Source organism: Chlamydotis macqueenii, chromosome 28 (genome assembly GCF_036417535.1).
Source record: "Chlamydotis macqueenii isolate bChlMac1 chromosome 28, bChlMac1.mat, whole genome shotgun sequence".
Classification (NCBI taxonomy): domain Eukaryota; kingdom Metazoa; phylum Chordata; class Aves; order Otidiformes; family Otididae; genus Chlamydotis; species Chlamydotis macqueenii.
This window is the reverse complement of record NC_141583.1, coordinates 976,174-1,003,527: the sequence shown is the minus strand read 5'-3', so window position 1 is coordinate 1,003,527 and position 27,354 is coordinate 976,174. Positions and strand designations below refer to the sequence as shown.

The 27,354-nt window shown below is 45.6% G+C and overlaps 2 protein-coding genes across 2 annotated transcripts; one reads left to right on the top strand and one right to left on the bottom strand.

Moving 5' to 3' along the window:
• Positions 1-18,970: 18,970 nt before the first annotated feature.
• Positions 18,971-19,360, bottom strand: LOC147597203 (claw keratin-like). The gene has a single exon (XM_086768152.1). It carries the CDS (start codon positions 19,358-19,360, stop codon positions 18,971-18,973), a length of 390 nt encoding a protein of 129 aa, XP_086624278.1.
• A 2,314-nt stretch (positions 19,361-21,674) lies between these two features.
• LOC147597202 (claw keratin-like) lies at positions 21,675-22,064 on the top strand. Its single transcript, XM_086768154.1, has one exon. The coding sequence runs from the start codon at positions 21,675-21,677 to the stop codon at positions 22,062-22,064; it is 390 nt and encodes a 129-aa protein (XP_086624280.1).
• Positions 22,065-27,354: the final 5,290 nt, after the last annotated feature.

The following is a 27,354-nucleotide window of genomic DNA, read 5'->3' as shown; positions in this document are numbered from 1 at the left end:
CTGACACATACAGACAGTACGCAGAACTTACTCTTGGAAAAATAAAATAATAATCTGGGTAGCTAATTAGGACCTCATGCACAAAAGGCTCCTTTAATCTTTCAATTAATTTCAGAAAGTTCCCATAACATTTCTCTTGTTCTTTGTTTTCTTTATTCTTCCCTCTTTAACTGTTCTCTTCAGAAGCAGATAAATCCATGTTGAGACAATTATTCCTTGGGAATTATTACCTGAGGGATGATTTTTAATGTAGGATTTTCATTTAAAACAGTATTAATTTTTTTTAACAAAGATAGTTACTTCATAGTTAGTAATTTGCAGGCATCGGTAATAGTAATAGTAGATTTCTTAAGTGACAGCTTAGGTTTCAAAATACATACATGAAGCCACGGATTTTAACTAGGGATAGCGTTGCAAAATACTTTAAGCAGCTTTAAAAAAACTTGTGCCTTTTTCCTCCGTTTTGTGGTATAGAAATAAAAAAAATAAAATCAATGTTCACTATTCATTCCAAGTAAAAGGAAATTTTTTTAAAAAGCACAATTTGAGAATTTCCAGCTGTGTTTTGTTCAGATCAAGTGCATCTCCACCACACTAGGGTTCCTAGTCCCTTTGGACACTCATCTCTTCGGATTCGATTTCAGATCTCTTAACTTTCCTGTAAACATGGCTGTCCCAGAGAGACGGTGGTCTGGTGTCCAAACCGCTGGCCTTATTGCGGTTCTACACGCTTCAGTCATCATAAAGACTGAGCTGTCACACCAAATCCTCAGTTTATTATAGAAATAGCACTGGGAGAATATGAATATAACGGACACTCTTAAAATTAAATTATTTATTAATATTCAGGTCTGTGTTTACTTCCCGACTGCCACAGATTTCCTATGTAAAACCAGAAAAGTCGTTTCAGGACATATCAAAAAGTACTCACTGTACTTTTCTGTACTGACAGCCTCTCCCTTAATCCCTGTGCATTAATGTTGCATTTGTAAAAAGAGATCGTAATCCCTTCTCTTTTGTTTCTCAGGTCTAATCAGTTCAAACGCTTGTTGTTCGGTGTGGGGACTTGCCCTTTGTTTGCCCGATGCAATGCAATCTCAGTTAAGCCTTCAAAGAGTCACTGGAATTAAAATTATAAATAATACGATAAATGCCAATGAGGAAAGCCTGTTTTACTCCAGGCTGTTCCATTTGCTCACCAAGTGACCTCTGACAATTCATTTAGCCTTTATGCTTCACTACTAAATCTAGATAATAACTAGAATTAAAATTTGCCAAAGGCAATGAAAAATTAAGCTGCAAGGGAAGCGTGAGGTAGCATTTTTATAGAGTGCCCAGAACTGCAAAGACAGTAAAGGTCTCAAGCAGTCCCATCACATACTACGGCACAAGGGGCTGCAAAAAGAAGCTGCGATGAACACGAAGCACTGAGCTGACTCTGGGAGAGCATTTAGAAAAGAGAAGGCTCACAAGAGGAGCACAGATTATGGCTAAGCCTGGATTAATGGCACAAAATCCTTCAGCTACAGAAGATGAGCATAGTTGGCAGCTAAGGTTTTGCTTGCCAGGCATTTCCAGCTATCTTCCTGTGATGTTTGTTAAATATCCTAACTGCTTTGCCCCAGGTGCTTGTGGAAAAGCCAGCACGGGACATTGCTCTGGTTCAGGTGACGTCCAGGGCCACTCAGCTTACGCAGGTGCAGGGAAGGAGCTGCCACCCACAGCAACCACCACTCTGGGGGTCCTTCACACCAACACCCTGGGGCTCTGCTGCTGCAGGACTCCATGCCTGGACCATCGCGGGTTGTCCTGCTGCTTTGCCTATAAGGCTGAGCTACTGGGGCAATTCCAGTAATTGAGGGATCTACTGTGTGCAATAGCTTTCCTCACCAAAAGCCACCTGTGGTGGTTTATACTCAGTTAAAAAATGGATGATTTTTTTTTTTTACCTACAGGTTTTTCAGGTTTATCTTCACTTGGCTTATGACCAGCATGTCGTGCAAAATTTCTATTGATACAACCAAGAGTTTTCACTATCCATGATTAAATTGCATGAACGAGAATATTACTAAGCTATTTCTGAATGCAAATAAACATATATGAATCTCCCTACATATATCTATATATATGAGACGTCTTCAGCCAAGTGACTCCTGCTGCACAGCTTTAATGTTACATGGCTCTTCAGTGGCAGATTCATTATAGAATCTTAGGACATTCCCACCTGCCTTTACTCCCCCTTTTGCCTGGAGCCCTCAAAAAAAAATCTGCTTTAATCAGAAAACTGTATTAATTTTTCCCATTTCTTATTATGGCCCTAAAAACCAACCTGGCTAAGATGTAATAACATTTCACTCAAAAGTTGAAACAATACTAAAAGCAACATGCAGATATATTTTCACTCCAGACTTATTTTTGGCCACCTTCTCGAAAAAAGTGAAACACCTGCTTCACTCGTTGGTGTTCCCCCATTGACTCACATGCTCAAAAATCAATGAGAGACAAGACAGAGCTCTTAATTTGTACAAAATAAAAAAAAAATCTTTGCCTCCTTCACAGCTGCCTTCTGTGAATAGGAAAGGCTTTGTCTTATCTATGTTATGCAGAAGGAATAGGCAAATGTTTTTTCCCATAGCTCCAAGCAGCCAGATTTGATATTGAAATATTTTAGACAAATCAGTGCAAATGCTGTAGCAATCCCCATAAGGACTGAAGGCATGCTAATGCCCAGGCACAAGCACAACATATTTAGCAGGGAGTCCACCTAAACAGAAAGTTTCTCAGCCAGGATGGAGCAAAGAAGTGAAAAGGGACCAAAACATTGGGGGGGGAAGGGGGGGGGGAGCGGGGAGGAGTTGAAATCAGCTACAAATATCTATACTGTATTACGCAAATTTGCACCAGTCTTCACTTCGGTCATTCTGCTGGGCTGTGAAGCGTTCATGAAACATCTTTCACCCTTAGATCTGTACCTTCTCCAGAGCAGCTGGTACCACTCTGCACAGGAAATTCAGAACTGGAGTCCTCTCAGCTGGGACACTTTGCAGTCACTCCAGTCCCAGAAAGCTTTTTAGTCCCACACTAAACTTCATTATCTTAAAGCAATCTTCAGGCACTGGAATCTCATGGCAAAAACTATCAAAATTATTGTTGCTCTTTCACAACATTCATACCCAAAGTGAAGGGCAACCATTGTGCGGTGCTAGGAAGACGACGTGCCTCCCTTCCTCGCTTTGCAAACAGGAAGGAGATTCCTTTATTCATAATGATTACTTACTTAAAATATTCCTTCATTTCATAAATTATCTGTAGCTTGGGAGGATGACAGCTGGGGTCCTAAGGCAAAAGCATTTACAGAAACTTGTGAACAGAACAAAAGATTTCAGACTGATTCCCAGGCATTTATGCAGATAAAGTAAAGCATCATGCATCAGGTATGCTAATGCCAAATAGTGAGCTGTATTGCACTTAAGTGTGTCCCCAAATACGTAAGTGATCCCTATCCCTGGCGTTACAGCAAGACTTTAGATAAGATCACTTTTTATGTATTAAAAACAAACTGTTTCTGATTTATGAGCTGAAATGTCAGGTGACGGTTCTGCCAAAACACTCCTGGCTGCATTAACTGGTGGCTTTTTCAGAAGTCTGTTTCCGTGTGAATCCTAATTTCCCTCTCCTCCCCTAACATATTTCTGTCATATTTATTACCTCATTAAAGTGTTCATAGAAACATTTTAAAATCCAAGATCTCTGATCTTTGGTAATCTTATATTAAACTAACGTCTCATTTGTGTTAAATTAAGCTCTCATCAGGACAGAGCTATTTCTTGTATACTTCACTTTAGTACTGCCACAGAAAAACACAGCCTGAATGGAAATACTAGTTTCAGAGTACAGGCCATTGCAACCTTCCCTTTCCTATAATATTGTCCTTTTCAAACCAGTCAAAAAGCTGTGGGGAAAAAAAACAAAATAAAACAAAAACCCAAAAAACAACCACCACCCAGCTCTGTGATGCTATGTGACTCCACTTTGAGTCAGTGGCAAAAAAAAATCGTTGGTGGCATCTACCTGCCTTTAATTGCAGCATGGTCAAACCCTGCAAAGGGACCCAAAACGAACCGACAACCTCCACTTAAATCCTATGCAAGTGCTATTTGTCAAGAGTACAGTGGATGTGAGATAAGGCAGAGCGCTCTCCCTAGGAATCAATCCTGTTCAGAGATGCTCCATCTCCTTGGGAAAATGGCTACAAGTTTGTGTGGTTCTCCTCATCCATGAATATTCACCGTAAGGGATAACAGCTGTATACTGCTACATTTAATGCCTTGGAAGGCATTCCAGAGGAAAACTCTTCTCTTCCACACTGGACAACATGTCAGATTTGGGAAACAAAAATAAAATCCTGTACCCCAACAGTAAACGGTGCTACTGATGCTCCCTTGAACCCCTTTCACAGATTGAATTTGCGGAAAAAATACACAAATAAAAGAATGCTTGATCAACTCATGATATAACTGAAATATGGTTAATGAAGTATATCAAGTTCTTTTTGACAAGTGAAATGTTAACGTGAACCTTGCCTACAGGGTGCAATGTGTTTTTAGCACACCATGTGAAGATCCAATAGCTAACAAACACAAACAGGGAGCAAAACAGTTTCATTACTTGCAGAAGTTATGCATGCAGCAAAGTTTGTTTTGCAACTAATTAAGACTTCATGCAAAAAGGGTGTCACATCCTCCAGGCAATTTGACTAAGTATATAAGAGCATTTGCTACGTAGAACTCTTCTAATCACTTTTCTTAAACTCTTCTCCTTGGTGATCTGGGTAAGTCAATTTTGAATCAATTACTTATTACTATTTAAATATTATCAAATGATAGGGTCAACTTAGGAAATGGCAAGGGGGTGTTCTTCCAGAAATATACTTTCTACTGTTCTTTATTTTTAAGTCAATTTAAGTTTTATACTTCAAAGGTGAAAGCTGGCATTTACAAACTACAATAGTGTTCAGGACAGCAGTTCATTTAAACCTGGGATGGCACAAAAAACTCCCTCAGAACTCTGAAGAGTCTCAATAATTTCATGCCAGCAAGCATTCTTTTCATATTATAAAGACTAGGTTTTGTTAAATTATAATTGAAAAAAATAATTTTTTTATTATGTTCTTACCCTCAGCTGTCTTCAATGAAGCTACGGTGTCTTTTAACAGTTGGAGAACTTGTCCTAAATATTTTCAAAATCCTACAGAGACTGGAACTCAGATTTTTCATACTAAAAAGCCACTTTACTGCTGGTTTTGTTTAAGATGTATTTATAGTGCTGAATTCCAAACCTAGAAGGAATGTACAAGTGCTCCTTCTTCATCTATTTTCATGCTACTAGGATAAGCTTTGACAAATTTTTTTGTCTTCATTGGACAACTCAAGGATTTCCACCCTTAAGACTGATCTGTGGTATTAATTCTTTTCCCAAAGGCTAAACTAGCCATTTCAGATCCAGCTCTAGAGCTGGTAAAATATTCTGTTGTTGCCTTTTTCTTACCTTCAAGTCAAAGGTATGGGGTCAGTTGGAAAAAGCTGAAGATGCAGCCCTGAGGATTGCTGAGGGCAACGATAGCATGTGGCCGAAACAAGATGTTTAGGTGGAGACATAAGAAATCTCCCCTGGTCTCTCTCACAGATTCCTGGGGTAAATGTTGGGGCTCATTAGGGAAATCAATTCAGGCCCATCCTTTATGCCAGCCCTTCATCTCTTCCACATCAGTTTCACACTGATAAAGTGAAAAAAAAATATACCACTTCTTCCTCACTCTGTTTGCCTTGCCTAATTAGTGTGGGCACAATTCAGGGCAAGGACAGCCTGTTAATCTATAATTATACAATGCCCAAGAAAATCTGACCTTGATATCAGGTACAGTTTTAAAGAGCTCTGCTATTTCAAATATAAGATATTGTAATCCAGATGATATATAATGAGACTAATAAAAGATGGGTGGATCTCCATCCCAGATAACACTGTTCCACTTCTAACCAGGTGAGATGAGGTAACTAGCTTCACCCCCATGTTTTGGTTTCACCAGGGCAGTGAGGATTAAAATGGAAGTTTAAAACATGGTGTTGAGTTGGAGTTACAGCTTTCAGCAGGGTTTGAATCGGCAATAGGAGGAGCAAGACAGAGCGGCGCGACACATTAAAAATCCTAGGAAGAAGAGAAGCAATAGCACAAGAGCATTTTAGGAGGAAAACTGTGGGGATCTAGAGAAATATCATCAACTACTGAAACAATGAAGTTCAAAAGGGTTACTTAGGAAGGAGAGGAGTTACTGGGCAGAGAAAAGGAAACTGAACTGTTTGCACCTTGTAATTCCCCCTTTTGCCAGCAATTGCGATACCCAGCACACAATCCTGTCTTCCCAAAAATCATAGACTCATAAAATCTTGATATCTAATATAGAAGGTTCTTGCTGGACTAACAACTGCCTTTCCTCCCCTCCTCCTGTGTTTCAGGTCTGGACCTCTCACATGTCTCCCTACGAGTGCTGCCTGCCGCCGGGGGTGACATGCCCCGAGCCGTTTGCCGTCACCTCCAGCGATACCTGTGTCATAAAATACCCCGATACAATAGTGGACATAGTGGACCCTGACTCGCCACCGTATTCTGTGATATATCCTGGCCCAACTCTCACCACTTTCCCTCAGCAAACCATAGTGGGATCTACTGCCTTGTTCGATGTCGGGAACTTACTCAGCTCCAGGGGATCTCTTGGGTTTCGGGGGGCGTGTGGTTCTGGGACAGCATGTAACCCAGGATTACCACCTTTTGATACAGGAAACTGTAATCCTTTTTCTGCTCACTTGTCCAAACCAATTTGCTATCGAACCTGCAGGCCAACCTAAATCCAACATGGATATCTGTGGATTAAGTGAAAAGCAGAACTGAACAGTAAGACAGATCACGACTAAGTTTATGGATAATGTATTATAGAAGTGCTGAGCTCCCACAGTTCCCAGCGGAGTCAATAAAAGCATGGCTTCCTGGCACTATTCCTGCATGAGGACTAGAATTTCCAATCTACAAGAAATCAAAATTTCACTATTCATCATACTCAAAATTAGGACTAAATTTTTTTAAAAATATTTTCCAAGAAACAAGATTTTCAAAAATATCTTTTTGGTTTGCTAAAAAATTGTATCTCTCAATAAACTAAAGTTTTTGTGCCAATATTGACTTTTTATTATCAATTTTTCTCAAAATAAAAAGCATAAATTATTTCAAAATCATATGACTGAAAATCTTGGTTTCAAAAATGAAATTTTATAAAAATTTGTATTCACTTGCCTATTTTGCTGAAGCCTCATTTAGTACTAAAAAAAAAATCAGTTCTACTTAGCATTTCTTAAAATTAGGCATTTGTAAGCCTTTCTTGTGCTTTATTTCTGCTTAGACTCATGATGTAGTGGTTTCCCAGCTTATTTTCCTGCTTATCCCTCTTCTGACGCAAACCAGGGCAAAAAATTAACTTTGAGCAATTGTAATAGCAGATTTCTTTGTAAAATACTTCTGACCAAAGAAAAAAAAAACTATGCAAAATCATGGAACTGGAGATTCATTGTAGACCCTCATGAAGTCCTGGAACTCTCTTGATTATATCCTATCCATTTAATTTTGCACATGTATACTCAGCTTCTCATTGCCATTAAACATTGTCATGCAGCATGCACTTTTTGGTTTTTCATTTTTTCTCTCCACTATTTTTAAGCCCTTGTGAGTCCCACCACAAGTGGCATTGTTACCTTGCTAAGGCTCAACATCCATACCAACATCAACTAAATTACCACGCAATATTTATGAATTTTTGCACTTAATAATCCATCTGAACTGCACTTCTGCATGGAAGAGAGATGCTGCTGTACATGGTGCAGTGCCAGTCCATTTCTGAAACGGTTCGTGGAAAGCTGTCTGGCTGCAGCAGCACAGAGCACCATGAAACCTCCTCCACACTCTTTTCCAGGTTGTCAGGAGTTCAGGTGACTGCATAGCACATACAGATTTTTTTTTATTAACTGAAGTACCAGAATGACTTTCCCAGCCTACTCGCAAGGCAATTCCCCAAAAATAGGACAAAAATCGTTGACCAAGCACGTACAGGCAGCAGCAGGGCACTATAACCCTCTCTCTGGGTCACTTTGTTGGGACAACTTGCACAAGAAGAACCTGCAAGGTGGATACGCGCAACTTAATAGTGCAAAGCAAATATATATATATATTGGCCAACACACAGTAATAGCTAGGACTAATGAGTTATTAGGCTGAGCATTAATGTGCTTCTATTCCCCTGGAGAGGCACTACAGGGCCAGTCAGAGTAATTCTGCTTTTTGTTATCTATGTTCCATGACTCAGAAGGATCAATCACTTTTCTCCCTCCTTCAATATTCCCTGCTTTCAAAATATTTTTTAAAAATTAAGGACACAGAAGTTGATAATTTCTGGCTGGGCCTGTAGCAGTAAACCCGTGAAAAATCATACCTAAGTTCACACTCTTAAGTCAGAGACAAAAGCTGCAGTCTCACAGGATTTTAAAGCAGAGACTGTTTCCTCATCAAAATTTCCCAGGGACTGTGTTTAAGCATCCTTCCCCATCCCCCTGGATGTTTTCTCCACACTAATCTACTTGAGTTCTTGGAGTCTGCAAATTAAATCTGCAACTTCTTTTTCCATGAATCAAACCCAGCTTCAGATGGCTCCTGCATGATGCTTTCAGCAATAACAAATATCTCTGAAGTTTTCAGAATGCTTCGTAAACATTAATTATATTTGTACACGTGCACAGCATTGCAAAATTAAGCCTCTGCCTTTGGATTTAGACATCCAGAGGTGGAGCAACACCTACACTTTAGAGACACGTGTAAGAGGATTGAGAGTATCATTTTTCAAGGGCGATAATTATTTTGCATTTTTTCATTTTAAACAATTTACCTGACATATCCCAAAGCTTTTTAAGGTGCATGGGACAAATTCCAAAGAAACGGAAGCCAGACATCTCTCTCTCCCTTGAGCGATCTAGTAGGCACTGTGCATTAACACAATATTCATATTTTGAATAGCAGCACCTTATAACAGTCCAGCCCCACAAACACATCTCCAGTTGTGGTCTATTTAATAGCAGATCAGCAAGTCAACCACCAGCAGCTTCCATCCACCACTAAAGTCATACCACTGTCTGCCACCACCACACCTGTCCCTCAGATTTAGCTGTGATGCGTCTGAGATGGAGGATACTTGCTCATTTGGACCAAAGCCTGTAATGAGGGGATAGAGTCTGTCCTTTCCTTCTCCTTCCCCAATGATCTGTGCAAGACATGCGTTGGTCTTGTAAATGACCCGGCATATATATGCTGCATGTAATTTTGCTGTGAACACACACATCTGCTATGTTGTCCAGACCTACCAGCTGTGCTATAAAGGAGGGCAGGCACATGCAGCACTTGTGTCAGTGCTGGGAAGCTCCGCATGGCTGCGATCTGCAGGAAGGGGAAGGATTGCCCAGGCTCAGACTGAGTAGTAAAAGTCTGTTTCTATGCCTTTGCACAGTTGTGGTATAGCCTAGTTTTCTATTTAATCAGATTTATACCCACAACTACGTCTAGCACAGGAATTTCATCTCTGAGGGTCACCAGAGGACAATCATTCACTAGGAAATCTCCAAGTGTCCTCAAGGAAAAAGTTCTGAAATGCTCCCTAAAATGCTTTCTGTTGATTTACATAGACAAAGCACCTCTTACAACATTAGTATCACATAAGTCAACTCAGATGTCCTGGAATCAGGTCTTTACTATCAAGTAGCTATTCATCCAGATCAAGTGCATCTGATAATAAGCCTTGAATGTATAAAGGGATTATTCATCACTTAAAAAAAACCCAAGCAAACAAACAACTCTCCCATGCAGCAGATTCTCCATTCCCAAGTCTCTCTAGCATCCTTCTCTCTCCCTTTCCAAATTCAGAGAGCTTCCTCTGTGTGCAGAACCACTCTTACTTTGTCCTTTGTTTATTTCCTAAATTTGCAACTTCTTTTACATTGCTTTTCCCAAGTTCTTGGTCTGCCCTCTCAAGGAACTTTCAAGAAACAACACCTACCTATAGTTACTTCAAAAGAAGCAAGTTTGAAATCCTCGTATCAAACTTGGTTTTGTTTTTCCTGCACAAAACATTGGAACAAACAAACGGGATGAATCAAACCGTATCTTATGAGACTCCTTACGTTCAAATATCAAGTAATAACATCACTTTAAATTATGTGTTAAAACTTAATTCATGATACTTCATTTCTATAGCCATCATTCATTCTAGGCCTTGAGCTCTGAACACTTTCGATTTCTATTAAAAGTCAGCCCCCCCAGGGCAGGAATGTGGGAACAGAGGTCTGTGTGCTGGACAGCACCTCTCACCCTGTAACCATCCCAGGTCTGAGGTCTGCCAGGGAGGACACAGGATGACTCACATCAGATTTCCCTGCTACACCCACAGATTGCTAAAAATACTTTATTCATTCACCTGCATAATTTGTTTACATTCCTGTGGTTTGCCCCTGATTAAATAACTTCAGGTTTCCAAGCTATAAATTGTCCTTAAAATTTGAGGTGAGCATGGGATTCCCTTGGGGGGGAAATTCACTTGTTAAATCCTTCCTGTTGAAGGCTGAGCAGAAATACTTTCAAAGAACTTTGTGAAGGCTGTACAGCATCTTCTACACACACAGCGCTACAGAACTACAAACAATCAGTGTTTCAGCAAGCTCCGATGCCACCCAACTCTTTTTTCAGGACTGATTCTGTATGTTCTCTATTCATTAAGAAACAAGTGTGCTTTAAAGCCTAACCCTGTACAATGAAGAGTTGAGGGGAATGCTTGGGAAGCGGGTGAGGAAAGTCAAGAAAAACCTCAAGATTTAAATGGAAACTGAGGCAAGTTGTGTAATGTCACATGGAACAACTAGAGGGAGCTGCAGAGGCCAAATATTACAGGGTTAACTCAGCATCTTGTGAACCCATCTGCGCAACTCTGGTTTCTACCTACACACCAAGAAACAGGATTAACAACAGAAAAACCCCACACACGGCAGGATGAGGGGGAGCGTGCCATGTAAACATATTCCAAACAGATTTTACATAATTTCATTAATTTAATTTGTTTTCCTGCTCTGAACAAGCCAGTATTTCAATTTTCTTGTATTAAAATACGTTTCAATACAGTTCTGGTCAACACATGGTGACGGAGGTGTCTCTCTCTTCTGCTCTACTCCTTTCATCCCCTTTCCTTCTGTGCTCCTTCAACACTTACTTCCTCCAGGTTTATCAGGCCAACTGATAATGTTTTGACAGCTCTTTGTCATTTTTCAGTATTCCAAATCCAGTTCAATCCCAGCTAGAAGAGCACCAAAAGTGCCTTTCGAGGTTCTCCTACTCTATTCAGAGTTTTTTGCTGGTCTGCCAAGACCTAGAAATGTGTTGGTAAAGACATGGAAAATCCAAGCAACTCCCAGCCCTCTGCACCTTTGGGGTCCTGACAAGCCTGGAAAGCAAGGATCTAGACAGCAATTGCACACATCATGAGGTCATCATGCAAGACTTCCCCTTTTTACGCACCAAATGTTATCAAAAGACCTTCAGAAAAGGGTCTGTTCTCTTGAGCTGGCAAATACACCTGGAGAAAACCATCCTTCACTCAGTGATACACCAATCCATGGATTTATTTTTTTCCCAGTAGATGCAGAGTTTTGTTAAATTACATTCCTTCTACCATAAGTTAGGCTTTATGAGGTGTTTCTGGAAACACCCTGCGTAATTAAACACCATGGGAATGTTCTGAGGACTGGAAAGGTTTCACAAACACTTATTAATGTTGCCTATGCAAATAGTTGTATTATCATAATGGCTGTAGGTGACGCCTAGCGTTGGGTAATAGCATCACCTTAAAGGAGATACATCAAGGTCATTTCTGGCATTGTCCTAATTTGACCATGAATCACTGCCTCAAATTTTGGCTTATTCAACTTTCACATGTGGTTTGTATAAAGTCAGATAGTCAGAGTTTGCAATAGTGTGAAAAACAGTGACTCTTCACACCGATACACAACTAACACTTCTTACCCATGTGGACCTATATGTCAGTTCACGCTTGCCTAATGGGCAGAATTCTTGCTGATACAATGTGTGTCCAGATGACGTAAGCAAGTAGAGCCTCTTTGAATTGAAGAGAATGAATGTCGCAGATCTACATCAGCAGACCATCCATCCACAAGCATTTTCCTTTGATTATTCCTTCATTAGCAAGCGCTCTTGACTCAGCTTTACAAACAAAGCTGCTGTGCTCTGAAGTCAAACAGAACTGGTTTGACCACATAAACAGTATTCTAGCTAGGCAAGAGCCATTATTGCCTTACACAAGGATATAATTTTCTAAAACAATTTAAAATTAATAGGTGCTGACAATATTAACATTCTATATTGTGGTGTACGCAGTCTGCATTATTCTTTACCCTCTGTTGCCTTTATTACCTTTGTTAGTCACTCTAGAGCACAACGCAAATACTGGGGGAAAAAGAAAATTCTGTATAGTACTGCTGTATTATGGGAGAATTTTGAAGAGTTAATTACCTCGTAGTTAAGGGACTGCGTCTTAATAAGACAGCCAGGATTTGGCTCCTAGTTCTCTCAGTGAACTCCCAAACACCATAGAAATCGGTTGAAAGGAGAACCCAGAGTGCTCAGCTAGAATTCTTTTGTAGGGGTGAATTTCATCCTTGTTATACATGATTTAATATCCATGGTTTGAAATAGTAATTTTGGGATACATCCTTGGAGGGGAGAGGTCTTCCAGACAGAAATTACTGAAGAGTTAGAAACAAGAGGTATGGAAAACTTAAGGGGGCAGGAAAAAAATCTATACTATGTTTTCAGCTGAATTGTGAGCTCCTCTGGCATGTACGACATCCATCCCAGCTTGTCAGGACCAAACCATGAAGACCTGAGGCTACCTCTGCCGTGGCACCTACCAGGAGGCTGAACGCTCCCCCAGTCGGTGTTGACGGACTTAACTCTGCCCCTGTGCACAATGGGAGGCTCACACACATGAAGGGCACTGGGAGAACCTTGTCAAAGTGCGTGTGCAGTACGCCCATTTTCCCAGAAATCAGTTCACCACACTCGCTCTTTCCTCTGGAGGGAAGCTTCCTGCATAAAAATGCCAAGCACATTTAAATGAATTAAAGCCACCACCATCATGGTGTTGGCGACCTGAGGCGTCTCTGACATTCATTATTCTTATTTTATGAGCCACCTAGGCTGCGGAGCTTATCAGGAACGCTCTGGAGACATCAGGAAACAAGATTTCAGAGAAGTTCCCAAACATCTGTTAGTATGTCATATGTGGAAATTATTTTATGTTAATTGTAATCACAGCCCAGTGGATTTAGACTTCTCTGAGATCATGCAGAATGAAATATGCAAAACATTTATTTAATCAACTCCTCATTTTGAGCTTCATAATTGGAGATGGCTTCATTTTTATTTAAAAGATAACCCTGTGATAGCTTTGCTCTTTAAAGTTTTTGCACCAAATACTTCCTGCAGCTTAGGTAAGAACACATCTGTAAGCTTCACTAACATCATATCAGATAAAAAAAAAAAGTCCGGTGTTTCTAGAGATTTATCTAGCCATGGAGACAAATACTAGATGTTAGCTTGTATTTCCAATAAGGAAAATAAATCCCACGAGTGCTGACACACTGTGCCACTGACATCTCCAAGACTCCCTGTGCAGCCATGGTTTTAGCAAAGATAAGCCACCAGAAGTCCATTAATTCTGAGCGTATTTTAAATTCTTAATGAAATCAGTAGCATAAAACCAGGAAACTTCAGGATGAAAAGAACTTGCAGGTTACAATCTGCATTTTGTATTATTACCCAACTCAGCTTTAGATAATCATAAACAGTGAGTAAAACAATTACAGCAACTACAGCAGTAATACATGCAACAAAGTTTGCTTCGTTAGTAATTAAAGCTCTTTAGACAAAGGGTGTCTCAGCTCCTCCAGGCAATTCGAGGAAGGGTATAAATACTCTCTCCGTGCAAGGGTTCGCTAACTACTTCTCTTGACTTGTTCTCTCCGGTACACTGAGTAAGTCTGATTTGACAACTATAAAAACTTTGAGTTTAATTCTGTTTTAGCATGAATTTTGTTAAAATCGGGACTAAATCCTGCATAAATTCCCTGGCTCTGAGACATCTGTAAGAAGATGCTTACTAATCTTTTCTATGCTGGGTAAAGAATGGAAAAATAAAGGACAAGGCTTTTCAAGACTCATCTGGGCTGTTAATTTTATGGGAGAATTCAGAATTCCAATCTCTTCATTCTGAAAAATTTTCAGAATTCAGAATTTTAATCTTGGTTCTGAAAATTTTTCAGAAGTTTTCTGAAAATCTCGATTTTCTCTATGTGACAACAGATTTAAGAATTGTTTTTGCATAGATGGCATGACTACGGGATCCAGGAGTTGTTAGGAGGGGGGATTTCATAGATAACTACTGAAGTAAGATCATTGTTTAAGTTAGTTCTACGTAGCTATAGAGATGTAGCATTGCTGTTCTTCGTAATCTGTCCATCCTTAGCTAACTTAATTGGAGTCACAACAAGCTACAGCAGGTGAAGATTAGATACTATTACTTTATGTAACTGTGGAAATAAGCTTTAGTTTCTTATTATTAAAAATATTAATTTGCTAGTATTTTAATGTGTTTTTACAGAGAAGAAATTAAGCTTTTTTTTTTTTTAGGTCAAAGCTAAGTTCTAACCTAAGGGCATTTGGGGAAAAATGCTGTGCGTGCTTTTTTCCCCCCCAGAATGATACATTTGAGAATACTTCTGCTTTCCTCGGAATACAGGCGAGACAAGTAAACAGATCAAAGAACTCCTCGCCCTGTGCATTCCCCTGTGGTGCAAAACAGCACTGAGCTTCTCAAGTCAGGGAAAGCAGCTTTCAGGTTATTTTTACTTTATGCTTGGCAATATAATAGTTTATTTATTAGAAAGTGTTGCGGGCTACATACTTTAGGATCCTGTGTACCACTTCTCCAAAGATAAGGCTCACTGAGTTGGGGTTAGCTCCCAATTATGCACCACCTGCCTTAGAAACATTCTGCATTTTCTGTTTACTTATGGTAAGGAATGTTGCAAAGCTGCCATGTCCCCTAGTCCTCCTCTTCCAAATGCTCTCAAGGACAGCAGTTCTAGTATACTGCAGTATGCAGGACTTAACTGAGAACAAAATAATATTTTTTTCCCTTTATTCATCACTACAGAGTGTCGGATTCACAAGTTTAAAAAATTGCATGATGTTATGCCATGGAAAACTAGCTTTTATGTGAAGATTTAATCTAAAGCACGAAACAAACACTGTTAAGTGTGTGGTACCCTAGCTGAAGCTGCAGTTTTTTTCATTTGGGTTGGCAATATCACCACAATAAAAATATTTTTAAGTTGTGTGTCTTACTTATTAAACCAATATTTTTAATCCCTCATTTATTCCTAGCCTTTCATTTTCTTGTATTTTAGTGGAACGTCTTACTGCCTGATAACAGGAATCTGCAAGGAATACGGTATAGGAAATTAAGCAGGCTGCTAAATAAATTACTCAACACTCAAATCTATTGAAAATCCAGATAATTTTTTTCTTTCCTCCCTTTGCATCCCATCTGTAAAATGCAGACTCTAGGCACTGCCCTGAGAAGCTGTGTGTGGGAGGAAAAGAGATGCCACGGGAACAAGATCAAACTTGTCTCCGGGAAGTATTACAAAGGACAGGGAGGCTTTAGAGATGTTTTGGAGGTGGCATGCAAAGAAAGGGGAGGATTTTTTTTCTCCCGGAGAAAGAGGATCAAGGAGAGCAAGCTTAAAGCAGGAAATTAGAAAGGACAAGGAGACCCAGACTAAGTAAAAGGCAGCAGACACAAAGAAAGGAGCTAAACTGCTGCCTTCTTCCAAGTAACCTCTGTCTAAAGGTCTCTTAAAGCCAAGCTTAGAACTGTCAATAACCAAGTGCATGCTTTTGTGGTTTGTTTGTTTTTTTTTTTTTCTAATTCTGCAAATAAATTGCAGGCACCCCCCACCACAGCCAGGCGATGGCTTCGGACCAGCTGGCATGCACCAACCCCTGCGAGGCAAAGTGTCCCCAGCCCCTGGCCACCAGCAGCAATGAGCCCTGCGTCGTGGCCTGCGGTGACTCCCGCGTGATTATATACCCACCGCCCGTCATCGTCACCTTCCCGGGGCCCATCCTCACCACCTACCCACAGCAAAGCGTTGTGGGAAGCTCAGAGCCCTCCGAGGTGGCCCTGGCTGAGCCCCCTGCCACTGCAGCCCTGCCAGCAGAGGTGACAGGGAGGCTGGAGGCAGCCACGGAGAAACTTACCCCTCAGATCATTGCCCGACCTGAGCCCCGGTGTGCTCCAAAATACTCCTACTCCTATTCTTCCCAATGGACACATCCATGCAATTCATACCGCTCTGGGAAACACTGGACATACTAAGCTCAGCCATAGTGTGCACGGAGCAATTTAAAGAAGTAGCAAAGGAAACTCAAGGTGCTAGTTGAGGGTGGAGCTGGTAGGCACCAGTCCCAGTGCTGGGTGTTGTCTGGCTCCAGCTGCAAAGAATGAGAGCTGCAAATGCTCAGCACCTGCGAAAGGCAGGCTCGTGTGTGCATTTTCTGACTTTGCCTTTAGTTTAGATCTGTTATCCTCTGGCTTTCCAATTTAGTCATCGGCTTACATTGTGCTTTGACTCATTTCAGTTACATTAGTGACGTTGAGCTTAGAGAGGTGACTTAGGATGCTAGAAAGTGCACACAGCGACTGCACCAAAGAAGAAAAAACATTTTTTATAGACTGCATCACTCTGACCCTGGTGATTAGCCAGAACCCCACTGAACCCCTGGAAGGATGGTCTTTATATTCTGTACAATTTTGTTCCAGAATTGTAGAAAAGCTGTCTTTTTCCGAATAAATGTTCTGTACCAAAATATGTCTTTTGGTTTTCATTACCATATATGCCATTTCCTTCTTCTTTTACTTATCAATGAATTTATAGTATATTTATCCATGGCCATAGGTATTCTGTGTTTCTTCTTTTTGTGCAAATGTCACAAAATCCCAGGAATACTTTTCTACGCCATCTTATTAAACATGTGCTGAATATTTGACACTCTCCAGGACCAAGCTGAGTCCCTGGCTGTTGCCGCGTGTAACAGCAGTCCCTGCAAGGCCTTGGGTAAAACTCCACTCCAAATTTGTCCCATCCATCTCAGGACTGAGCAGCTTTCCAGCACTTTGCTCCAAGCCCAAAGCAAGATCATAGAATCATAGAATCATAGAATGGTTAGGGTTGGAAGGGACCTTCAAAGGTCATCTAGTCCAACCCCCCTGCAAGGACCAGGGACATCCCTGACTAGGTCAGGTTGCTCAGAGCCTCATCCAGCCTGGCCTTGAACGTTTCCAGGGATGGGCCTTCCACGACCTCTCTGGGCAACCTGTTCCAGTGTTCTACAACCCTCAGTGTAAAAAATTTTTTCCTAATATCTAATCTAAATCTTCCCCCCTCTATTTTAAAGCCATTACTCCTTGTCCTATTGCAACAGGGCCTGCTGAACAGCCTCTCCCCATCTTTCTTGTAGGCCCCCTTGAGGTACTGGAAGACCGCTATCAGATCTCCCCAGAGCCTCCTCTTCTCCAGGCTGAACAGCCCCAACTCTCTCAGCCTGGCCTCATAGGAGAGGTGCTCCAGCCCTTTTATCATCTTCGTAGCCTCCTCTGGGCCCTCTCTAACTGGTCCATGTCCTTCTTGTGTTGGGGGCTCCAGAACTGGACGCAGTAGTCCAGGTGGGGTCTCACCAGGGCAGAGTAGAGGAACAGAATCACCTCCCTCAACCTGCTGTGAACATCTGAGTGCAGCTGGCAGGGTGGAGAAATGTGCAGCCCACGCACAGCACTCCGACACGCCGTGAAGACATTGACCTGCGTCATGAGTGGGAGGGGAAGGATGGCCTAGGGCTGCCCACAGATAACCACACTTGTGAATGCACCAGCCACACTGCAGGGTGCATGCTTAGTGCATTACCCCAAGCATCATGTCTAATTGATGGGAGCAGGGTGAAGAGTATGAATGGGAAAGAAATACACCGCTAGCTTAGTTTTCATTCCTCTAGAGACCTCACTAAACAGAAAGTGGCATTTCACCTTTGAAATCTATCTTTTTTAATGAAACTAATAATTTGCTAGTAATTTCCCTACATTGCATTTCAAAAGCCATTTCTGAGAGAAGCTCAGAGCTTCCGCAAATTATTTTAGCAAATTAATTGCTATCTGACTGTTCACATCATCGCTCAATTACAGACATAACTCCAACCACAGTGAAGAACAAATTCAGACTAAAAAAAAGAAATCTTCATGTAATGCAGATTCTTTAATGGGGATGGAAAATGCAAGAGACAGTGACAGCAGGAAACAAAACAACACAGAAACAATAAATGGGAAACACAAAAATCGTAAGACACCAGCAAGGCACAACCCAGGGCTCTGCCCCAAAGAGTTCACCTTCCTGGTGCAGGCTGGGAATCTCAGAGCTGGGCAGAGCAGGGGAGCCTCCCATCTGAGGACGAGTACAGTTTCGTTGTATCGCAGGTGGAGGGCAGCTTTTGGAGGAATTGCTGGAAACCCAAAGCCGCCAGCTGAAGGTCTGCAAGGCTATTCCGTGCAAAGAAGCAAGGATCACAAAGTTCAAGCAGCTGCTTTGCCACAGCCTAAAGAGGGGCTGAAAGCTTCGTTCTGCATCCGGTGGTAGAAGATGAGAGGGGCTACTTGTGAAGAGCCAGAGCAGATGCAGCAGTGAAGTCTGTGGATCTTTGGGGCTTAGCAAGGCCCACAGTTGCCACTGAGGTACCTGTGGCCTCGGGCCCAGCCGCCGTATCCGCAGCCCCCAAAGCCTCCATAACCCCCGTAGAGACCATAGCCTCCATAGCCACCAAGGCCACCATAGCCCCCAAGGCCTCCAAAACCACCACGGCCTCCAAAAGTGCCGCCATAGCCCCCTCCAACACCAGGGGCTCCCGCTGAGCCAACCACACTGTACTGTGGGAAGGAGCTGAGGATGGGCCCGGGGAAGGTGACCACGGAAGGTGGAGGCTGGATCACCACAGTGGAGTCAGGGCACTGCCGCACACAGGGCTCGTTGGTGGTGTCAGCCAGGGGGGCCGGGGCGGCCACCCCACAGGAAGGGACACACAGGCTGGAGCAAGACATCTTTCTGTTCAGAAGGTGAAGCTGTAAGACAAGGCAGATGTCAAGATTTGTGCTAAGCCTGATCCTAAATCCCTCCTGGCTCTCTTACACTTGGAACCTCTGTTGCAGGACATGCTCTGCATCATCTCTGGCAGTCAGCGCAAAAAGCAGTTCCACAGATTAAGTGCTGGTGTAGACCCCTTGATCTCCCTTGTGCTCCCCAGTCCTGACTTGCCCACAGGAGAAAGGAAAAAATCCCTCATCCAAAGCAGATGCAAAGTCAACGAGCTCCCAAAGGACTTGAGTGCATTGGTATACTCAGGGCTTGGTACCTACAAGTTTAAATTCCCACCCCTTCCATAGCTCTCAAACAGCACCGTTACATCCTAGCTACGCACGATGAAAGAGTGGTGAAGCCCACAGCTAAACATCCCCTGAGAAAGCCACTGCTGAGGAAGGCAAGAGGGAGGCAAGACTTGGACTTACCACAGTGATCAGGAGAGTCAAGTGGAGGAAGCTGGATAGAGGGCTGTGGAGCCCTTGGCTCTTTTATACATGTCGCAGAGTGCCCGGGGCATCGGCCAGGGGGTGGTGGCAGAAGACCCAGCTAATCATGGAAGCAAGTGGTCAAGCCTCATGAAACAGATTATGATGCGGGGCAATTATATGCCTCCTCATTGTGTACACGAGCAAGCAAACGTGCCCCGGAGAAGAAAGAGGTGATGGGAGGTGTAGACAGTGACACATCATGACATGAAAGACAAGGCGCTGCTGTAGCTGACCTGCCAGCACCAATAAACCCCGATCTGTCCCTAATCTCCACTTTGCCTAGGTGCCAGAGTCCTGAGCGTCTTGCAGATGCTTTGCAATCCTGCATATAGCCAACACGCCTGTCATTATCTTTCTTTTATAGGCTGGTAAACAGTGGCACCGGAAGGCTGGGCAAAGAGAGAAGCCATCCCACCCACCCACTGCAGCTCCCACATGTCAACCATTGCCCCATGCCATTGAGGTCTGGGGAGATCACAGTACCAAGTGCAAGGGGCATCTGTAATCCTTGGAGATTTTCCTGTCACCACATAACATATTGATTTATACCTCCCCAATTCACCCAATGGCCATGCAAAGAGCAGAGGAGATAGGTCTTGTGTGTGACAAAGCCCCATCTATGGCCAGTGCTGGCACAGACATGGGTGGGAGGGCAGTAGGATCAGGCACTGGAGACCTGTGAGTGGGTAGGCATGCACAGAGGACCAGGAGGGCAGGAATAGGACCAAGACACTCTCAGCCACTGTAGCCGTGTGTCTGTGAGCGTGGTCCTCCCTGAGGGGACACAATTACACAACTGGGCAGTGAGGAATGTGTCAGGAGAGAATCTCTGAGCACCCAGAGAACCAGTGGCCATGCTCACTGTAGAGATTGGCAAGCTGGGCACCACTGATTCTGGGCACATGGCTGGGCTGCTGCTGAAAGTGGCGTGGTTCGACAGAGCAATCTTCTGCAAGATACCCAGGACTCTTCACGTAAGCAAAACGGAGGATTAGGGACAGATTGGGATTTATTGGTGCCGCCAAGTCAACTACCGAAGCACCTTGTCTTTCATGTCATGGTGTGTCACTGTCTACCCCTCCCATCACCTCTTTCTTCTCCGGGGCACGTTTGCTTGCTCGTGTACACAATGAGGAGGCATATAATTGCCCCGCATCATAATCTGTTTCATGAGGCTTGACCACTTGCTTCCATGATTAGCTGGGTCTTCTGCCACCACCCCCTGGCCGATGCCCCGGGCACTCTGCGACATGTATAAAAGAGCCAAGGGCTCCACAGCCCTCTATCCAGCTTCCTCCACTTGACTCTCCTGATCACTGTGGTAAGTCCAAGTCTTGCCTCCCTCTTGCCTTCCTCAGCAGTGGCTTTCTCAGGGGATGTTTAGCTGTGGGCTTCACCACTCTTTCATCGTGCGTAGCTAGGATGTAACGGTGCTGTTTGAGAGCTATGGAAGGGGTGGGAATTTAAACTTGTAGGTACCAAGCCCTGAGTATACCAATGCACTCAAGTCCTTTGGGAGCTCGTTGACTTTGCATCTGCTTTGGATGAGGGATTTTTTCCTTTCTCCTGTGGGCAAGTCAGGACTGGGGAGCACAAGGGAGATCAAGGGGTCTACACCAGCACTTAATCTGTGGAACTGCTTTTTGCGCTGACTGCCAGAGATGATGCAGAGCATGTCCTGCAACAGAGGTTCCAAGTGTAAGAGAGCCAGGAGGGATTTAGGATCAGGCTTAGCACAAATCTTGACATCTGCCTTGTCTTACAGCTTCACCTTCTGAACAGAAAGATGTCTTGCTCCAGCCTGTGTGTCCCTTCCTGTGGGGTGGCCGCCCCGGCCCCCCTGGCTGACACCACCAACGAGCCCTGTGTGCGGCAGTGCCCTGACTCCACTGTGGTGATCCAGCCCCCACCTTCCGTGGTCACCTTCCCCGGGCCCATCCTCAGCTCCTTCCCACAGTACAGTGTGGTTGGCTCAGCGGGAGCCCCTGGTGTTGGAGGGGGCTATGGCGGCACTTTTGGAGGCCGTGGTGGTTTTGGAGGCCTTGGGGGCTATGGTGGCCTTGGTGGCTACGGAGGCTATGGTCTCTATGGGGGCTATGGAGGCTTTGGGGGCTGCGGATACAGTGGCTGGCGACGAGGCCACAGGTACCTCAGTGGCAACTGTGGGCCTTGCTAAGCCCCACCCTCGGTCCAGCCACAGATGAAGGAGAGCTCTGCAAAAGCCCCAGGCACATCTTGACACAGCACCCTGAGAAGGGACTCCCCATCTGCATTGCTGTACTCCAGAGCTTGGACAACTTGTGCCTCCTTGGGGCCCACCTCTGCCTTCCTCTTGTCCTGCTCACTCATCCCTTCCAGACTCGCTGGTCCGTGAAGATGCAGAACCCTGCTTCGTGCCTGCTCCTGCGGCTCGACTGATGCTCACTGTCACTCTGCTCTCTGCCAGGAGACTGGGGAAAGTCCTGGCCAGGGCCCTGCTCTTCTCCCAACTCCCTCCTCCCCTGGAACTGCAATAAAAGCTCTGTTGCATCACAATGTTGACCCATGGTTTTTCGTGACCCTCCCCTCCATACCCAATACCCCCACTTTGGCTTCCTGGGCCCTACCAGACACTTCCCACTGAGGACCTCATCAGGGTAACCTGTGGGACATGCCTCACTTCCTCCGCCTGCCCTTGGCAGCGTGTTCCTCTACCATGGGCTGGCCTGCAGTGGGGCCCATGCTCATCTCCTTTGACAACACATTCTCCCTCTCTGTCTTCTCCTCGCTTTGGGCTCCTGCACTCTGCAGTCAAGAGCTCTTAGGCCCCACAGTGAGTTTGCTGCCCACTCTGGACATTCCCCACGGGCTGCCTGCAGCCCCAGGGCTGTGGAGCTTGGGACTCCAATGGAGTCACACGAGGGGAAAGGCTCAGATCAGAGCCACTTGGGAAGCAATGGGTCAATAGGGAAGAGGGTGATGAACCCACAGCACCTCCCCAGCTGCCTTGCCTCCATCCCCTCCAGACTCCTCCACCCCTCCTCCTCCTCTTCCTCCTCCTTTTTGCTCCATCTCCCACTGTTCCTTGGAGCACTTTTGGCCCCGACTTGCCTTGGCCACTAGAGCAGATGCTTTTCCCAGCATTCCATGTGACACCCACCCACATCCCAGGGACACAGTTCTGACCAGGCAGTACATGAGAGCTTCCCACCGCCCAGTGTTCTTGACCACACTTTGCAGGCCCTTTGCTGCCATTCCTCGCACACCAGCCCAGAGAGTAGTTCATGCTGACACACCCTCACACAAAGCATCCAGCCACAGCAGCTGTGATGGAGTCACCAACACCCCCTTCCACCACAATGTCCTCAGTAGATACACAGGGGACACCACATGAACCAGGACATGTGACGAATGTGCTGCCACACTGCCCTTCCTGATGGCTCTGGCCAGAATTCGCTCTGTTAAAGACAAAAATGCATGCCAGGATCATACGGTTGGAAGATACTTGGGGAAGGGAGGTACCTCAGGAGGGTAGGCAGTCCAACTTCCTGCTCAAAGAGCTTTGGCATCGTGGCCGTTTGATGGCTTTGAGAGGATGTCGTAGTTCAGCCCCGATCAGGACCAGACTACGCAGTCTCTCTCTCACTCCCCCCACCCTCCGAGAGAACAGGGAGAGAAAATATAAGGAAAAACGGCTCGAGGTTTGAGATAAGGACAGGGAGAAATCCTTAAAGTTACTGTCACGGGCAAAACAGACTCAACTTGGGGAAAACTATTCATTTATTACTACAAACAGCTGGATAATGAGACAGAGAACAAGATAACCTCCATCCACCCCTCCCTCTTGCCAAACTTATTATCTCTACCACCTTCCCCTCCTGAGCTCCACCATGGTCGTCAACACAGGCTGCAGGGGAATCTTGGCCAGGAGCCTCATTACTCCTCCCCCTCACTTCTGAACTGACCTTGAGCGGCACAGGGCGGAAGAGGGAATGGCGGTTGCGGTCAGTTCATCATACGTTGTTTCACGCCGCTGCTTCATGGTCAGGGGAAGAACTCCTCACATTCCTCCCCTGCTCCATCGTGGGGTCCCACGCCTACGCCACAGTCCTTTGTGGAACTGCTCCGGCGTGGGTCATCTCTTCCATGGAGTACAGTCTCTCCAGAACGGCTGTCCCAGCGGGCCCTCCACGGGCCACAGCCTCCTTCAGGCATCCACCTCCCCCGGTACGGGGTCCTTCACGGGCTCCAAGTGGATCTCTGCTCCTCCGTGGACCTCCATGGGCTGCAGGGGGACAACCTGCTCCACCATGGTCGTCACCACAGGCTGCAGGGGAATCTTGGCCAGGAGCCGCATTACTCCTCCCCCTTCTTCTGAACTGACCTTGGCATCTGCAGCCGTTCCTCATGACAGGCTGGCAGATGTCTCTCAGGATGTTTTTTACATCTCATTCACCTCTCATCTCCTCTCCACTTCTTGCAGCTGGGCCAGACCGAGTCGGGCCCAGTCGGACGCCTGGCAAGAGGCCAGAGGGTGAGGCCTGCAAGGCCCATGAGGCCTGTGCCTCCCCCTCTGCACCTCTGCTCCTGTTCAGCTTCTTCACATCTTCTCTTCTCTCTTTTTTTTTTCTGTTTTCCCCTTCTTAAATATGTTATCGCAGTGGCGTTATCACGGAACATTCTGCTACCAATTGGCTCAACCTTGGCCAGCAGCAGGTCCCCCCTAGGCCCGGCCGAGTCCACTGAACAAAGGGAAGCGATTTCTAGCAGTTTCCTACAGAAGCTACCACCTTATGCCCCCCCTCACTAAACAAAACCACGGCAGAGGCCACTCAGGAAAAAGTGGCTGTGTCTATTTTACCCCTTCCCGGTGGCCCCCACCTTCACCTTGGCACAGGAACATGGCCAGCAGCCCTGTACATGCAGTGGTCATCTCCATCTCCCAGGACCTCCCACTGTGACCGTCAACAAGTCAAGAAAAGGAGGAAATGCCAGGTATGCTGGTTGTGCGAGGATTTGGAAGAGCTTCTGCAAGACGCCTATGGCACCTTCCCGTTTTCCAGTTCTGGGCTTTGGGACTTCATTGTGTTTGCTGCTGGTGGGAGACTGGAGGAAAGCTCAGTGGGCTGAGCTCTACAAGACCCAGCTGGGACTGTCATCATCAGCTGTAACACACTGACCAAACTGCCCACATGCTGCAAGGGCACGGCCATGAGAGATTCAAGCAGCCCAGAACCACAGGCTCTGAGGTTTGAGGGAAATGTGAAAGCAGAAAGAAGGGTCAAGAAAAACCATGGGTCGACATTGCGATGCAACAGAGCTTTTATTGCAGTTCCAGGGGAGGAGGGAGTAGGGACTGGACCAGGGTGCTGGCCAAGGGCTGCCCACATCTCCTGGCAGAGAGCAGAGTGACAGAGAGCATCAGTTCTGATGAAGGAGCAGGCACCCAGCGTGGGGCTGCATCACCATGGGCCAGTGACTCTTGAAGAGATGATCAAGAAGGGCAGGAGGAAGGCAGAGCAGGGTTCCAAGCAGGCATGAAGGGTCCAGGCTGTGGAGTGCAGTGATGGAAAAGAGAATTCCTCCCTTCAAGCATCAGGCTGGGATGTGCTGCGAGGCTTTTCTGGAGATGTCCTTCATCTGTGGCTTAGCAGGGCCCACAGTTGCCATTGAGGTACCTGTGGCCTCGTCGCCAGCCACTGTATCCGCAGCCCCCAAAGCCTCCATAGCCCCCATAGAGACCATAGCCTCCGTAGCCACCAAGGCCACCATAGCCCCCAAGGCCCCCAAGGCCCCAGGAGCCTCCAAAACCACCACGGCCTCCAAAAGTGCCGCCATAGCCCCCTCCAACGCCGGGGGCTCCCGCTGAGCCAACCACACTGTACTGTGGGAAGGAGCTGAGGATGGGCCCGGGGAAGGTGACCACGGAAGGTGGGGGCTGGATCACCACAGTGGAGTCAGGGCACTGCCGCACGCAGGGCTCGTTGGCGGTGTCAGCCAGGGGTGCTGGGGCGGCCACCCCACAGGAAGGGACACACAGGCTGGAGCAGGACATCTTTCAGGCAGGCAAGGAGTCCTGGAAAACACACCAGGAATTAGACAAGGGTGTGGGGAAGAGATTGTATTGAGGGAAGTAGAGAGAGATCTCCAAGATACTTCCAAGAGCTGGACTTACCCAGTTGATGAGGAGAGTCAAGCGGAGGAAGCTGGATAGAGGGCTGTGGAGCCCTCGGCTCTTTTATACATGTCGCAGAATGCCCGGGGCATCGGCCAGGGGGTGGTGGCAGAAACCCCAGGGAATCATGACGTCGAATGGACAAGCTTCATGACACAGATAATGATGCGAGACAATTACATGCCTCCTAATTGGGGACATTGGCTTACAAAGGTGCCCTGGAGAAGAAAGAGGTGATGGGAGGGAGGGATGGTGACATGCCATTACATGAAAGAGAAAACGATGCTATAACTGAACTCACCCCACCAATAAAGGTAAATGTTTCCCTAATCACTACTTTGCTTTGGTGGAAGTGTCCCAGGCATCTCGCAGAAGATTGCTCTGCCCAACCACGCCACACCAGGCTGCTGCTCTCACAGACAAAGCACTCAGCAGCAGCCCAGCCACGTGCCCAGAACCAGCGGTGCCCAGCACGCTTGTGCCCGTGCGGAGCGTGACCACGTGCAGCCTGGCCCTGTGTGGGTGCTCAGGCAGCCTCTCCTGGCACAGCCCTCCTTGCCCACTGGTGTAAGTGAGGCCCTCAGGAGAGGGCTTGGGGAGGACCACGCTCCCAGCCACGCGGCCAAGGAAGCTGAAAGCGTCCTGGTCCCCTGCCTGCCCTCCAGCTCCCCTGTGCACATCTCCTTCTCACAGACAACCCTGCCGCCTGACCTCACTGCTCCCCGCTCACCTGTGTCTTGACAGATGTGTGTATGGGGCTTTGCCCGACGCAGCAAAGAGTGCCCCTGTTGTTTGCACGGACATTAACTGGGAAGCTGCGAATACACCCTGTCCAACAGGGGCATGGAGATGGGCTGGGCTAAAGGATGCTCCCAAGCTGTTGCTGCCAAAGGTCCCCAGCCCTCACAGGAACTGGGAGATGGTGGGCGTTTGGGAGGCACCCCAAGCGGGTCGAATGGCTTCTCCCTTTGCCCAACGTCCCAGTGCCTCTGTTTACCAGCTCGTAAAAAAGCGGTAATGACAGGCGTGATGGCTGTGCACAGGATTACAAAGCACTGCTGCAAGACGCTCAGGATTCTTCCACGTAGGCAAAGTGGTGGGATTAGGGACAGATCGGGGTTTATTGGTGGCGCCAGGTCAGCTACAGCAGAACCTTGTCTTTCATGTCATGATGTGTCACGGTGTGTTGCTCCCATCACCTCTACCCTCTCCAGGGCATGTTTGCACACTGATGTCCCCAGCGAGGAGGCATATAATTGTCTCGCATCACATGAAATCAGTGTCATTATCCACTTGGTCTCCTGATTAGCTG

What these genes read in the sequence shown, in the direction of transcription:
- LOC147597202 (XM_086768154.1), top strand. Translation starts at nt 21,675, where the DNA reads ATGTCTTGCTCCAGCCTGTGTGTCCCTTCCTGTGGGGTGGCCGCCCCG.
- LOC147597203 (XM_086768152.1), bottom strand. Translation starts at nt 19,360, where the DNA reads ATGTCTTGCTCCAGCCTGTGTGTCCCTTCCTGTGGGGTGGCCGCCCCG.